The following is a 12,407-nucleotide window of genomic DNA, read 5'->3' as shown; positions in this document are numbered from 1 at the left end:
TATAGTGTTCTTTACTCCAGCTCCACACTGCCAATGCCCAGTTATGGCTTCAAGCTGTCTGAGTAGCCAATCACATAAAGGATTTTCACAGATACCCAACCAGGAAACAAAAAGCAAATAAAATAAAATCATTAAATATTTTTTACATAGAGCAAATTAGAGATTGAGGCATACACATGAGCTGAAGGCAGAAGCTAAAGTATTCTAAAATAAAATAAGTCCTAATATTTTGTAAAAATTAGATTACAATCTACTAAACAGTACTCCATGAATATCAATTTTTTTTTAGGGTCAGTTCTGTTGTTCATCAAATTTTATTAACCACACCGCCATTTAAACCCCAGTTGCAGAGGATTGAGCAAGGTGTAACTTTTTAAGGGGTTTCTAACAGTAATGTGGAATAGGAAAGTTGAAATTCTTGTAGATTTCAATGATTGCGAGCTGTGGGGTAGTCCACAGCACAAGCCTGTGTTAGAATAGAGCACTGAGTGACAGGTCACAAGTTCAGGATTTCCGCCCTAATCTGCACATGCCCTGCATCCTGAAGTTGCCATCAGTTTCAGAGGGGTAATTACAGTGAACGCTGAGCACCACACCTGCCACCCCCACAAAATCTGGCCCAATATCTTCCACTGGTTTCCAGTGACTAATCGTGGCATAGTTGGTGAAGGCTTACTTTTCATTAATTAGATTGAAGAGATACTCACTATTACTGAAAAAAGATACATGTCTAAACTTTCCGTTTTGTGACAGTCAGGACAGTCGCAAGAATACCAATATAAGGAGGAGGAAAACAACAATTTATATTGTATGTGAAGAGTGTGCTGATTGATTGGAATTGGCATTGCCATGGAGAATGCACCACTAATGATGACTGACAGTTAACTGCCAAGCATAGTTTGAAATTTAAACCAAGCAGCTTAATTGGTCAAGGCATAGCTCTGAGGAATGAGTCAGCGAATGAAAGTCACTTATTTTGTTTAGCTAAAACAGGCGTAATTCTTCACACATCGAATTATGCTGACAACCAATTTAAGATTGTCCGTCAGGCTCGCAGTGTAGCACATTTGCGTGTACTGGAAGCTACGAATATTAATACACAGGGCCCTGTTCTTTGCAGACAGGAAGAACACGTACATACAATGCACCTGTTTCAGCTAAACAAAATAAGTGACAGCCGTTCGCTGACTCGTTCCCCAGGGCAATGCCTTGACCAACCAGGGTCAAGCTGCCTGGTTTAAATTTCAAACAATGCTTCGAAGTTAACTGTCAGTCACCATCAGTAGTGCATTCTCCATGGCAATGCCACTTGCCGACCAGCACTCTCTTCACATACTGTATAAATTGTTGTTTTCCCTCTTATATTGGTATTCTTGCAAGTGTACTGATGAGTGCAAGAAGAAAAGCTTAGAAATGCCTCCTTTTTTTCAGCAATACTCAAGTTGTGTACTACTGAACGACTATTTAGATACTCACCAAGGGACATTTTTTAAAAAGAATTTTTAAAATTGTTTTATTTTATTTAGTGGTGCTCTGCTGGGCGACTGGCTGTGGAAAGCTACTGAATTCAATAATAGAAGGAAAGCATACAAACAGTAGCAGTTAGGAGATACCTTAATGACTTTGTTAGGGTTATGTATTTAAGGATGACTTTGACATGCAGTGGAAGTTCTTGTGTACAGACCATCACTGCAGCTTGCTTCTTGCATGTTAGAAGTAGTTCCATATTGTAATGTCAAAATCTGTTTTTCCAGCTGATGACAAACCACCTGCAGTAAACCTTCCAACTCTGGAACATGCAAGAGTGAAGGAGCTGAGCAAGTCTGTTCCTATGCTCATAACTGAGGTAATGGAACATAATTGTGAGCAGGAAATGTGCATTGAAAATGAGAGCTAGTTATATAAATTAGATGAACAGAATTAATTTCACCCCCCCCCATCCAAAATGTTGAGCTATTGAGTAGTAATGGGAATAAATTTTGGCGATTTAAGAAAAATCTATCAACTTCAACCCTTATGTTAGATTGCTAGTTATATTTGAGTTCATTCAATGATTGTAAGATAATGCATTCACAAACAAAGTCTCACTTATTTAAAGTTTAATCCCGCAAATAAAATGAAGCACTTACAAATTGAGTGAAACTGATTCAGGGAGGTGTGGCCTATTGTGTATACAGATCAGTTGTCCTGAATTAAAACCACTACAGGATCAATGGGAAAAGTTATGATGTTGGTTGATATGGGTGAAGATGACTTCAACTTGCAATATTATTTCCAATGTTATTAGTGTTCCATACTTCTTATTCAATGTCACTGGACCAATTTCATTTGTGTCCTGCATAATGTCATATACATGGAGTTTTTCAAAACTTGAGGTCAGGTAAGCAAACAAGTGCTCACCTTGTCTTCGGAGGCCAGCGATAGGATTCCAATGGAGAAGACAAATGCATGAAATTCTGTAGATTAACCTCTACCATTCCTTAAAATATATATTACCCCTTTTCATGTCACCTAACACTTGCCCTACAATGTTAATCGTTAGAATTTACTATATACAACCTCCATTGCTGAAGCTACTTCCAAAACCCTGTTCCATGGGAAAATGTGCTTTTTCTCTCAAAACTGACTTTAAAGCCTGTCTGTCCAAGCCTTGAATACTGCTTCTAGTGCTGAGGTGGTTCCTCTCAGATCAGTCTCTTTTCCAGATAATATGACTATTCTGCATATAAGACACTAAACTGAGATTTCCATCTGCCTATTCAGGTGGATGTTAAAGATCCCATGGCGCTATTTGAGCAACAAGTCTTACTGATACACTGGCTAATATTTCACCCACAACTAAACGATTAAAGAGCAATTCAATGATCATTCAACCCATGACTAATTGTGGGGTATTGCAGATGTAGAATGATTGCTGTATTTCCTTACGTAACAGAACAATTGCATTTCCAAAGCAATTCATTGTATGATGTATTTTGATCTGCAAACTTTGAGCTGCTTTAATACTATGGATTACTAAGCTAGCATGGTTGGTTCCTAGTGCAACCCTTGTGCAGTTGGCCGCATCTCAAAGATAAACCATAGAAAGGCTTGTATTTTTCTCCCACTGGATCTTCCTAGTGGTCAGCCTAAGTGAAGCCACGGTATCTTTAAGCTGATCAAACTACCGTGCTGTGTGTCAGTGATACCCATATAGGCAATAAAAGGAGCAGCAAGAATTTTAGAAATCCCTTAAATAATTTGTTGAGATGAAGGAAGGGGAAAACAAGTGTTAACTTATTTTGCCTCTGACTTATGATTGAGGGTCTTGTTCATTTTATGTGATTTGAAGCTGAAAGATATTGAATTACCTTATCCAACTGGTCTTGTTTTGATAGAGTGAATCGGATTCTGCTTCCGAGGTCAGCTTCAACATTGGATGGCACAGGAAGACTCCCAGTGATGCCAGCCACTCCTCAGATATGGCATCTGTGTCTTCGGTATGAATTTATTTGTGAGCTTCAAACAAAATCTTGGTATATTTTAAACCTGTGTTTGTTGGGATGCTGCATGTTAACAGTGTATGTGTTATATGCGCACTGTTACATAACAAAGATTCAAATCCCTCTGTTCTACCTAGTGATACTGCAAACTCTATTGGCTGTGCTCCCCAGGACTTCTGTTTATTTTGTTTGTTGTCAATGACAACTGAGTATTATCGAATGTTTTGAATTGACATCTTCTAGATGCAGTAGAGGAACCAGTCAGCAGCCAAGTACTCAGTGACTCAGGAAGACCTTGGAGTATTTGGAACTGGCTGAAAACCAGCTGTTTGAACTATAGGGCTCATACCTGCCCCTGTCTGGTGGTTTGGCTTACTTTTCCCAGGATGGGACATAAACCCATCTGCGAATTTTAGCCTGAGAGTGCAGTTGGAGGCAAGAGGAATCATGTGCACAGGGAAGGTAGTAATGTCTTTGTGGATAAGAATTTTGGAACCAATGTAAAGCAGGTGCTAGAAAGCTTCCTCACTTTGTGTAGCTGATAAAAGGATGCTGGCCAGTTTCAGCCTGGAGCTGGTTGTGAGAAAAATTTCAAACTTTGCAAGTGTGAAATTCCCCTGCCTGTCAAATGTGGGGTAACCTGACTGAAGTATTTTCATAGGCCATTAGCTAAATTTTGAAGGAATTTATATCACCATTCTTCCATTTTTCTGTAACTCCCCAGTGTGACTATTGAACACTACAAGTTTGTAATAAGTAGAATGCAGTTTCCTATAGTTGTAATTACTGACCAGCCAAACCTGACAGCATATGTAAAGAAACAAAAACAAAAACTGCTGGACAAACTCAGTAGGTCTGACAGCATCTGTGGAGAGAAAGACAGAGTTAACAGTTCGAGTTCATATGACTCTTCATCAGAACTAAAGAGGAATAAAAATGTGGTGAAATACAAGCTGTTTAAGGGGGGTGGGACAGGTGAAGCTGGATAGGGGGCCAGTGATAGGTGGAGGCAAAGGAGAGATTACCAAAGATATCATAAACAAAAGGACAAAGAGGTGTTGACAGTGGTGATATTAGCTAAAGTGTGTGCTAATGGTGACATTAAGGGTAGAAAACAGGATGAGCAAGTGACAGATGGCCCTATTGGGGGTGGGGTGGGGGGAAGGGATCGAAATAGGCTAAAAGGTGGAGATAAAACAATAGATGGATGGAAATAAATTGTAAAAATAATAATAGAAATAGGTGGGAAAAGAAAAAAAATATATATATTAAAAAATATATAATTATTAGAAAAAAGGGATCAAAAAGGGGGTGAGGATGGAGGAGAGAGTTCATGATCTGAAGTTGTTGAACTCGATGTTAAATCCGGAAGGCTGTAAAGTGCCTAATCAGAAGATGAGGTGCTGTTCCTCCAGTTTGTGTTGAGCTTTACTGGAACATTGCAGCAGGCCAAGGATGGACATGTGGGCATGAGAGCAGGGTGGAGTGTTGAAATGGCAAGCGACAGGGAGGTCTGGGTCATGCTTGCAGACAGACCGAAGGTGTTCCGTAAAGCAGTCATCCAGTCTGCGTTTGGTCTCTCCAATGTAGAGGAGACCACGTAGGGAGCAGCGAATGCAGTAGACTAAATCGAGGGAAGTGCAAGTGAAATGCTGCTTCACTTGAAAGGAGTGTTTGGGCCTTTGGACGGTAAAGAGGGAGTAAAGGGGCAGGTGTTGCACCTTCTGCGGTTGCACGGGATACCCTGGTCCATTCCTCCATCACCCCCTACACATCAACCCCCTCCCATGGCACCTTGCCATGCAACTGCAGAAGGTGCAACACCTGCCCCTTTACTTCCCCCCCACCTCACCGTCCAAGGGCCCAAACACTCCTTTCAAGCGAAGCAGCATTTCACTTGCACTTCCCTCAATGTCTACTGCATTTGCTGCTCCCAATGCGGTTTCCTCTACATTGGAGAGACCAAACGCAGAATGGGTGACCGCTTTGCAGAACATCTTCAGTCTGTCTGCAAGCATGACCCAAACCTCCTTGTCGCTTGCCATTTCAACACACCACCCTGCTGTCATGCCCACATGTCCGTCCTTGGCCTGCTGCAATGTTCTAGTGAAGCTCAACGCAAACTGGAGGAACAGCACCTCATTTTCCGATTAGGCACTTTACAGCCTTCCGGATTTAACATCGAGTTCAACAACTTCAGATCATGAACTCTCTCCTCCATCCTCACCCCCTTTTTGATCCCCTTTTTACTAATAATTATATATTTTTTATATTCTTTTCAGCCTATTTCGATCCCTTCCCCCCCACCCCACCCCCACTATCTGTCACTTGCTTGTCCTGCTTTCTACCCATAATGTCACCATTAGCACATCCTTTAGCTAATATCACCACCGTCAACACCCCTTTGTCCTTTTGTTTATGACATTTTTGGCAATCTTCCCTTTGCCTCCACCTATCACTGGCCCTCTATCCAACTCCACCTGTCCCACCCCCCTTAAACAGTTTATATTTCACCACATTTCTATTCCTCTTTAGTTCTGATGAAGAGTCATATGAACTCGAAACATTAACTCTGTCTTCCTCTCCACAGATACTGTCAGACCCGCTGAGTTTTTCCAGCAGTTTTTGTTTTTGTTTCAGATTTCCAGTAACTGCAGTATTTTGCCTTTATCTTAGCATATGTAAAGAAGTATCTAGCGTTATATTGATCCATGTGTTGTGCATACATGACAAACATCAATAAAAACAAAAAGCTAAAAGCTACTGCGGATGCTGGAAATCCAAAACAAAAACAGAATTACCTGGAAAAACTCAGCAGGTCTGGCAGCATCGGCGGAGAAGAAATCAGTTAACGTTTCGAGCCTTCATGGCCCTCCGAAGGGCCATGAAGGCTCGAAACGTTAACTGATTTCTTCTCCGCCGATGCTGCCAGACCTGCTGAGTTTTTCCAGGTAATTCTGTTTTTGTTTTTGACAAACATCAATGTCTTACGTTCACGGACAATGCTTTGGGGCCCCTTGAATGACTGCAAACAGCCCACCACTACCCCTCCCCCTGCACTCACCACCTGTCTGTTCCTACCATCCAACCTCCCCTGAGTCCACTGGTTAATACTCCAGACCAATCCTGTTCCTCCTCTTCGTGTGTATCCAGCACTAATGACTTGGAATGCTGCTCCTGTATGTTAGAGAAGAAGAGGGGAGGTATCTTGAATTTTTTGGGAGAATTTCTCAATGATATTTTCATGCAAAAATTTGAAATCTTTCTCTGAAGTGTGCCCCTTAAACTTGCCCCTCTTCCCCCTGACACCACCCTCCCTCCACCCTCAGAAATCCATCACGCATTTTGAGTCCTCAGTGCTAGAATTTTCCCATTTAGACTGTTATGTATTTGTTATTTTTCCTGAAGTACCAGTGAAAGAACATTGCACGTACTCTGCTAATGACATAATTGCCTAACTATTTGTTCTTGGATGTCCACCCAACTCTTGAATTATCAACTTTTTGTGGCCTGTCAACTTTTGTTTGGTTTCTAGGTTGGCATGTATGACTATGCAAAGAAACTAGAACATGCATTCTAAGTTTGTTTTTGTTCCTAGTAATCTCAAAACCTTAACAAAAACAAAAATACCTGGAAAAACTCAGCAGGTCTGACAGCATCTGCGGAGAGGAATACAGTTAACGTTTCGAGTCCGTATGACTCTTCAACAGAACTAAGGAAAACTAGAAGAGAGGTGAAATATAAGTGGGGGGTGGGACAAGTAGAGCTGGATAGAGTGCCAGTGATAGGTGGAGATTGCCAAAAGATGTCATAGACAAAAGGACAAAGAGGTGTTGACGGTGGTGATATTAGCTAAGAAATGTGCTAAAGGTGGCATTAAGGGTAGAAAGCAGGACGAGCAAGGTACAGATAGCCCTAGTGGGGGTGGGGTGGGGGGAAGGGATCGAAATAAGCTAAGAGGTGGAGATAAACAATGGATAGAAATACATTTAAAAATAATGGAAATAGGTGGGAAAAGAAAAATATATATAAATTATCAGAATGGGGGTGGGGATGGACCTTGCTCGTCCTGCTTTCTACCCTTAATGTCACCATTAGCACCTTTCTTAGCTAATATCACCACCATCAACACCTCTTTGTCCTTTTGTCTATGACATCTTTTGGCAATCTTCACCTATCACTGGCCCTCTATCCAGCTCTACCTGTCCCACCGCTCCCCCCACAACCTTAAACCAGCTTGTATTTCACCTCTTCTATTTTTCCTTAGTTCTGGTGAAGAGTCATACGGACTCGAAACATTAACTATATTCCTCTCTGCAGATGCTGTCAGACCTGCTGAGTTTTTCCAGGTATTTTTGTTTTTGTTTCGGATTTCCAGCATCCGCAGTTTTTTGCTTTTATCTCAAAACCTTGTTGGTAAAACAAGTAATAATAATTGGCTAAAGATTCTGTTAGGCACTAAAGAATATTCATGACTTTTCTGGCTAAAATTTTGCTTATAAACCTGAGTTGTGCCTCCTGGTTATTTGTAGATTATTTGAAGAAGAATTTTACTGTTTCATGTACTTCAATTCCAAAGTTAGGATTTTCTCTCCCCTTTGTAGAAATCCTATGTAACAATGATATATGTAACTATTTCCTGTACTCTGTGCAGATGCATCTGTTAATATGAGTCGTGTTATGTTGGGTTAAATAGAAATAATTGTCTGTTAATACCACCTTCAGGTGAGTGGAAGCATCATGAGTGTCTACAGTGGTGATTTCGGAAGCATTGACGCCCAGGGGTCAGTTCAGTTTGCTTTGGATTACAGCGAGAAGAATAAAGAGTTCCAGATTTATGTGAGTCAGTGTAAGGATCTGGCAGTAGTGGATGAGAAGAAGGGTCGGACCGATGCGTAAGTCAATTACAACTCTCAAACTTTTTTGTTTTTAGAAACCAACATTTTTCCTGCTGTTTCTTTCCTTTTCCCTTCTTCTTAGCCCAATAACTGATTTTACTTTGAAGGCGTGATATCAATGCAGGTAAAATAAGTTATTGGAGTGCTATCTTTCATGTACTTTTCATGGGATATTCAACTTTGAAGAAGCTATTGGTATCACATCCCTCATTGACATTCACACATGTGCAACAATCACTGAATAATAATCAGCAGTGAGAACCCCCTGATGACTTTATTCACCCTTTTTCCCCTTCCCTAGCACAGGAGCATTTCTTACTCTCACCTAGCTTAGACCACTTTTACTTGGCAAAGACTGAGAGTGAACCTTCCTAGCCTTTTATGGATCATTTGTCCTATGGAATGCCACTAATGTTGGGAGAAGAGCTAAGGAAGTTTGTTTTGCCATTGTGTCAAAGTTGTATTATGGATCAAACAGCTGAAGCATGTTGTTTTGTGTAATTGCAGATATGTTAAGACCTACTTGCTTCCAGACAAGGCACGTATGGGCAAGAGAAAGACGTCTGTCAAGAGGAGAAACGTTAATCCACTCTACAATGAAATATTGAAGGTACAACAGTGCCATTTGCACTCCTTTGCATGAATCTGAGGACTGTAGATTGCTTTCAACACCCAAACATTACCTTGTTAGAAACCTCATTCTGGAGCTTCTCCTGTGATAGACCAGCCTTGCCAGAAGAAAGTTCCTCACGTGCCAAAACCATATCCATCAGCAGTGGTTTAGCAGTGCATAACAGAATTAGGTTTACAGTTAACTTTTGTTGCAGCCTACTTTCTCAGTCCAGGATGTGAGCACATAACCTCTTCTTGTTTGTCCTTCGAGGCAAAAATGATTATGTTCATCAACTGGGGTGTTTGGTAGGGTTCTGTTAGGTACATAGATGACTGCTAAGGCGAATCTGCATAACCCAAGTTAACATTGAAGTACAGGAACAAGGAGACCCTGCATTGTCCAAGCTGCCATCTTGTCAATAAAACATTAAACTAAGTCTGCCTATTTAGGGGAAATTTAAAGATCCTAAAGATCAACTTGAAGAAGAGCAGAGAGTTCTGAGTCACATGCTTTCCTTTTCTGATTCATTGATCTCTTCCTTTACTGTTTGCGGGACCTTGTGTGCAAATTGGCTCCCATATTTGCCTACATAATATGGGCATTACTTCAAAATTTGAATGTGAAGTGTTCTTTTTAAAAATCTCCCTTTATCTCAATTCTTGCTCGCTCATTTTCTCTCTTACTTCCTCTCTGTCTCTTGTCCATTCCCTCCCATCTCAGAAGTCCCCAGCTATCATGCCTCTACTCTCTGAAACTAATTTTTTCATTTTTCTCCATATTTCCTTTTGCCAATCACTGTGTAAATATTAACATTCCTTACAGATTGCTCTTCTCTTTAGGGGTTTGAAGCTTTCTGTAGCTATGAACTACTCTGAATGCTGGCAGCTGAAGGCCATCAGGTGTAAAGTTGTTTTGGGTAGTATTTGTGATTTCTGTTTGTGATCTAGCAATCACATTCTTGTCCATCCCTCCATGGAAGCTGATTGCCTTAAATACACACTTTGTTCAGAACAGGGGCAGGATCTTCCGGTCAGTGAGCGGGGGCGGGGCCCGCTCGCCGACACTTAAAATGACGCAGGATGACGTCTGGTGGAACTCCCAACATCACCCCGTGTCATTTCCATTTTCAGGCTGGCGGGGGCGCAGCCAAGTCAGCTGCGCGCCCGCCAATCTGTCAGCGGCCTATTGAGGGCATTGAAAAACTAATTAAAGCCATTAATGGACCTGCCCATCCAACCTTAAGGTTGGCAGGCAGGCTGGGAGTCCTGGCAGGCTTCGGAAGAAGCATGAAACCTCATCCATGGGTAGGATGAGGTTTCATGACGGTTTTTAAATTTTTATTAAAGGTTTCAGTTAAAAATTATGGACATGTCCCATGAGGCGGACACGTCGGGGGAATTTTTTAATCATTTGTATGACAAATGACAAATTTAAATTCTGAGCCGATCTCCCTGAGGCAGCACTTAGTCTCAGGGAGATCTGTGTGCTCTTTCGCTCTTTCCTGGCTAAGGAAATCCCCACCACCACCACGCCCCCTTAACTGGCTCGCCCATGTAAAACGGTGGCGCGCCCCCAATTGTGGGAGCCGATCGGAGGTGTGCCCGCCCACGCCCGCTCTTCTCCCCCCCCCGCCTCTCCCTAACGGGGGTAAAATTTTTCCCCAGGAATTTTTGTGCCTTTAGCTGAGGTTTACCTTAAAAGCATATATAAATCTTTGGCGGAATCTTCCAACAGCTTGCCGCTTCTGAGTCCTAGTTCACTGATAGGCCAGCTGAACACCTTCTTTCACAGTCAATTTACCTGCTTGAGATCCTCATGAATAATTTGTTTGTTTTAACCATTCTGAGGAGTGGAGCACCTTTTGCATCAAGCAATGTTCAGATTGAGTGCAGCATATTAAATGTTCTACAATACTGAGCAGACTCTTGCATACTGACTGATCTCAGCGGCTGCTTGCTACAAAGGATGATGGTAATTATACAGGAAGTTGCCAGATGCCATTATGGAAAAATAATAGCTTGTAGGATGAGATCAGATGAGTTGCGGGGTTATGTACCTTCATCTCAATAAGAGGTTTAGGGATGGAAATTTGTCCCGGGCCATGGCACAAAAGGGCAATCAATGGAATTAAATATCAGGCGCTGATACAATGTAATGCGATCTGATACTGCATGTTTTGTGCCACTGTTAGTCGTTTTCCCCTCATTAATCCCTGATTAAAGTTTCATCTAAACTGTCATCCTGCCACTAAATTCAGCTCTATACCGTGCATTGCTTTGGTGTGATCATTCCATTTCTTTCTCCAGCAATCATGATGGGTCCTCTGCATCACATTTCCAATTGTGTACTAAATATACTAAATGACACAATTTTATTTTATTTTGTGCACCCTAGTTTGCAAGGCAGAATTGAAAATTCTTGTCTCTTTTCACTTGCCAATATTACGGCTGACCTGGAGCAGGAGACGTTTTATTAAATCAATCCGAACTAGAATTGTATCTTGACTGCAAAGATAAAAAGGTTTTAAAAAAGAAAAAGCCTCACATGAAACGTTTTATGTAAATATCTTTGGGTAGTCCCAAAACATTTCGCAGTTTGTGAATTGTTTTTGAAATGTAGTCCCTGTTTGAAAAGCATGATGGTGAATTTATGCTTCTTTAGACAGCAATGGAATTAATAACCAATTAATTTGCTTTCTGGTATTATTGGTTGAATGACTTGTATTGGCTAAGATTTGAAAAATATTACTGCTTTATTTAATTACACCAGCAATCCACCAGGCAAATGATTTAATTTTATACAACTATCTCAATTGAGGTAATTATTTTCTTCCCCACAGTATAAAATTGAGAAGAGCGTTCTTCTAATCCAAAAACTCAATCTGTCTGTCTGGCACAATGATACTCTGGGCCGGAATAGTTTTCTGGGAGAGGTGGATGTGGACTTGGCCAGCTGGGACTGGAGTAATCGAGAACTCAACTGGTATCTTCTAAAATCAAGAGTAAGTAAATTATTAAATGCTGCAAACCTGACTGTAATCTTTTTGCTGATACCCATTGTAGCCTTTTAGAAAAATGGTTCTTTGGGATGACAAGTAGCAATGATGAGGGTGATCGATACCTATGATCCAAATTGCAAAGATTCTGAAAAGTCCAAATTGCAAAGCCTATCACAGTGGCTATCAGGATAGTGCATTGGATTTCCCCCATCCCTTCGTTATATGATAGCATGTAGGTCTCATAAGGACCTTTTCTTCTTGTCTCTTCAACTCTAACCTTGTACCAATTTTGTCTTTGTTAAATTGCCTTTTAGATGGCATTACAGTTTTGGAAAATTCTGTTTCCCTGAAGTCTAGATTATTAAAATCTTTCAGATATTCCATTCACCTAGATAAAAGAAATCTAGAACATAAAC

At 41.0% G+C, this 12,407-nt stretch overlaps 1 protein-coding gene across 6 annotated transcripts in view; it reads left to right on the top strand.

The window, feature by feature from the left end:
- The window catches only part of LOC144683879 (uncharacterized), a 135,881-nt gene that overhangs the window by 108,303 nt on the left and 15,171 nt on the right, over positions 1-12,407 (top strand). For all 6 annotated transcript variants that reach the window (XM_078547420.1, XM_078547419.1, XM_078547418.1 and 3 more), the window contains 5 exons: positions 1,755-1,846; positions 3,378-3,479; positions 8,208-8,377; positions 8,888-8,990; positions 11,833-11,994. In XM_078547420.1, coding sequence (XP_078403546.1) covers positions 1,755-1,846; positions 3,378-3,479; positions 8,208-8,377; positions 8,888-8,990; positions 11,833-11,994 — 629 coding nt within the window. The remainder of the gene's footprint in view (positions 1-1,754; positions 1,847-3,377; positions 3,480-8,207; positions 8,378-8,887; positions 8,991-11,832; positions 11,995-12,407) is intronic.

Source organism: Cetorhinus maximus, chromosome 8, assembly GCF_964194155.1.
Source record: "Cetorhinus maximus chromosome 8, sCetMax3.hap1.1, whole genome shotgun sequence".
Taxonomy (NCBI): domain Eukaryota; kingdom Metazoa; phylum Chordata; class Chondrichthyes; order Lamniformes; family Cetorhinidae; genus Cetorhinus; species Cetorhinus maximus.
Note: the sequence above shows the minus strand (reverse complement) of the source record. Positions and strands in the feature narration are given on the sequence as shown.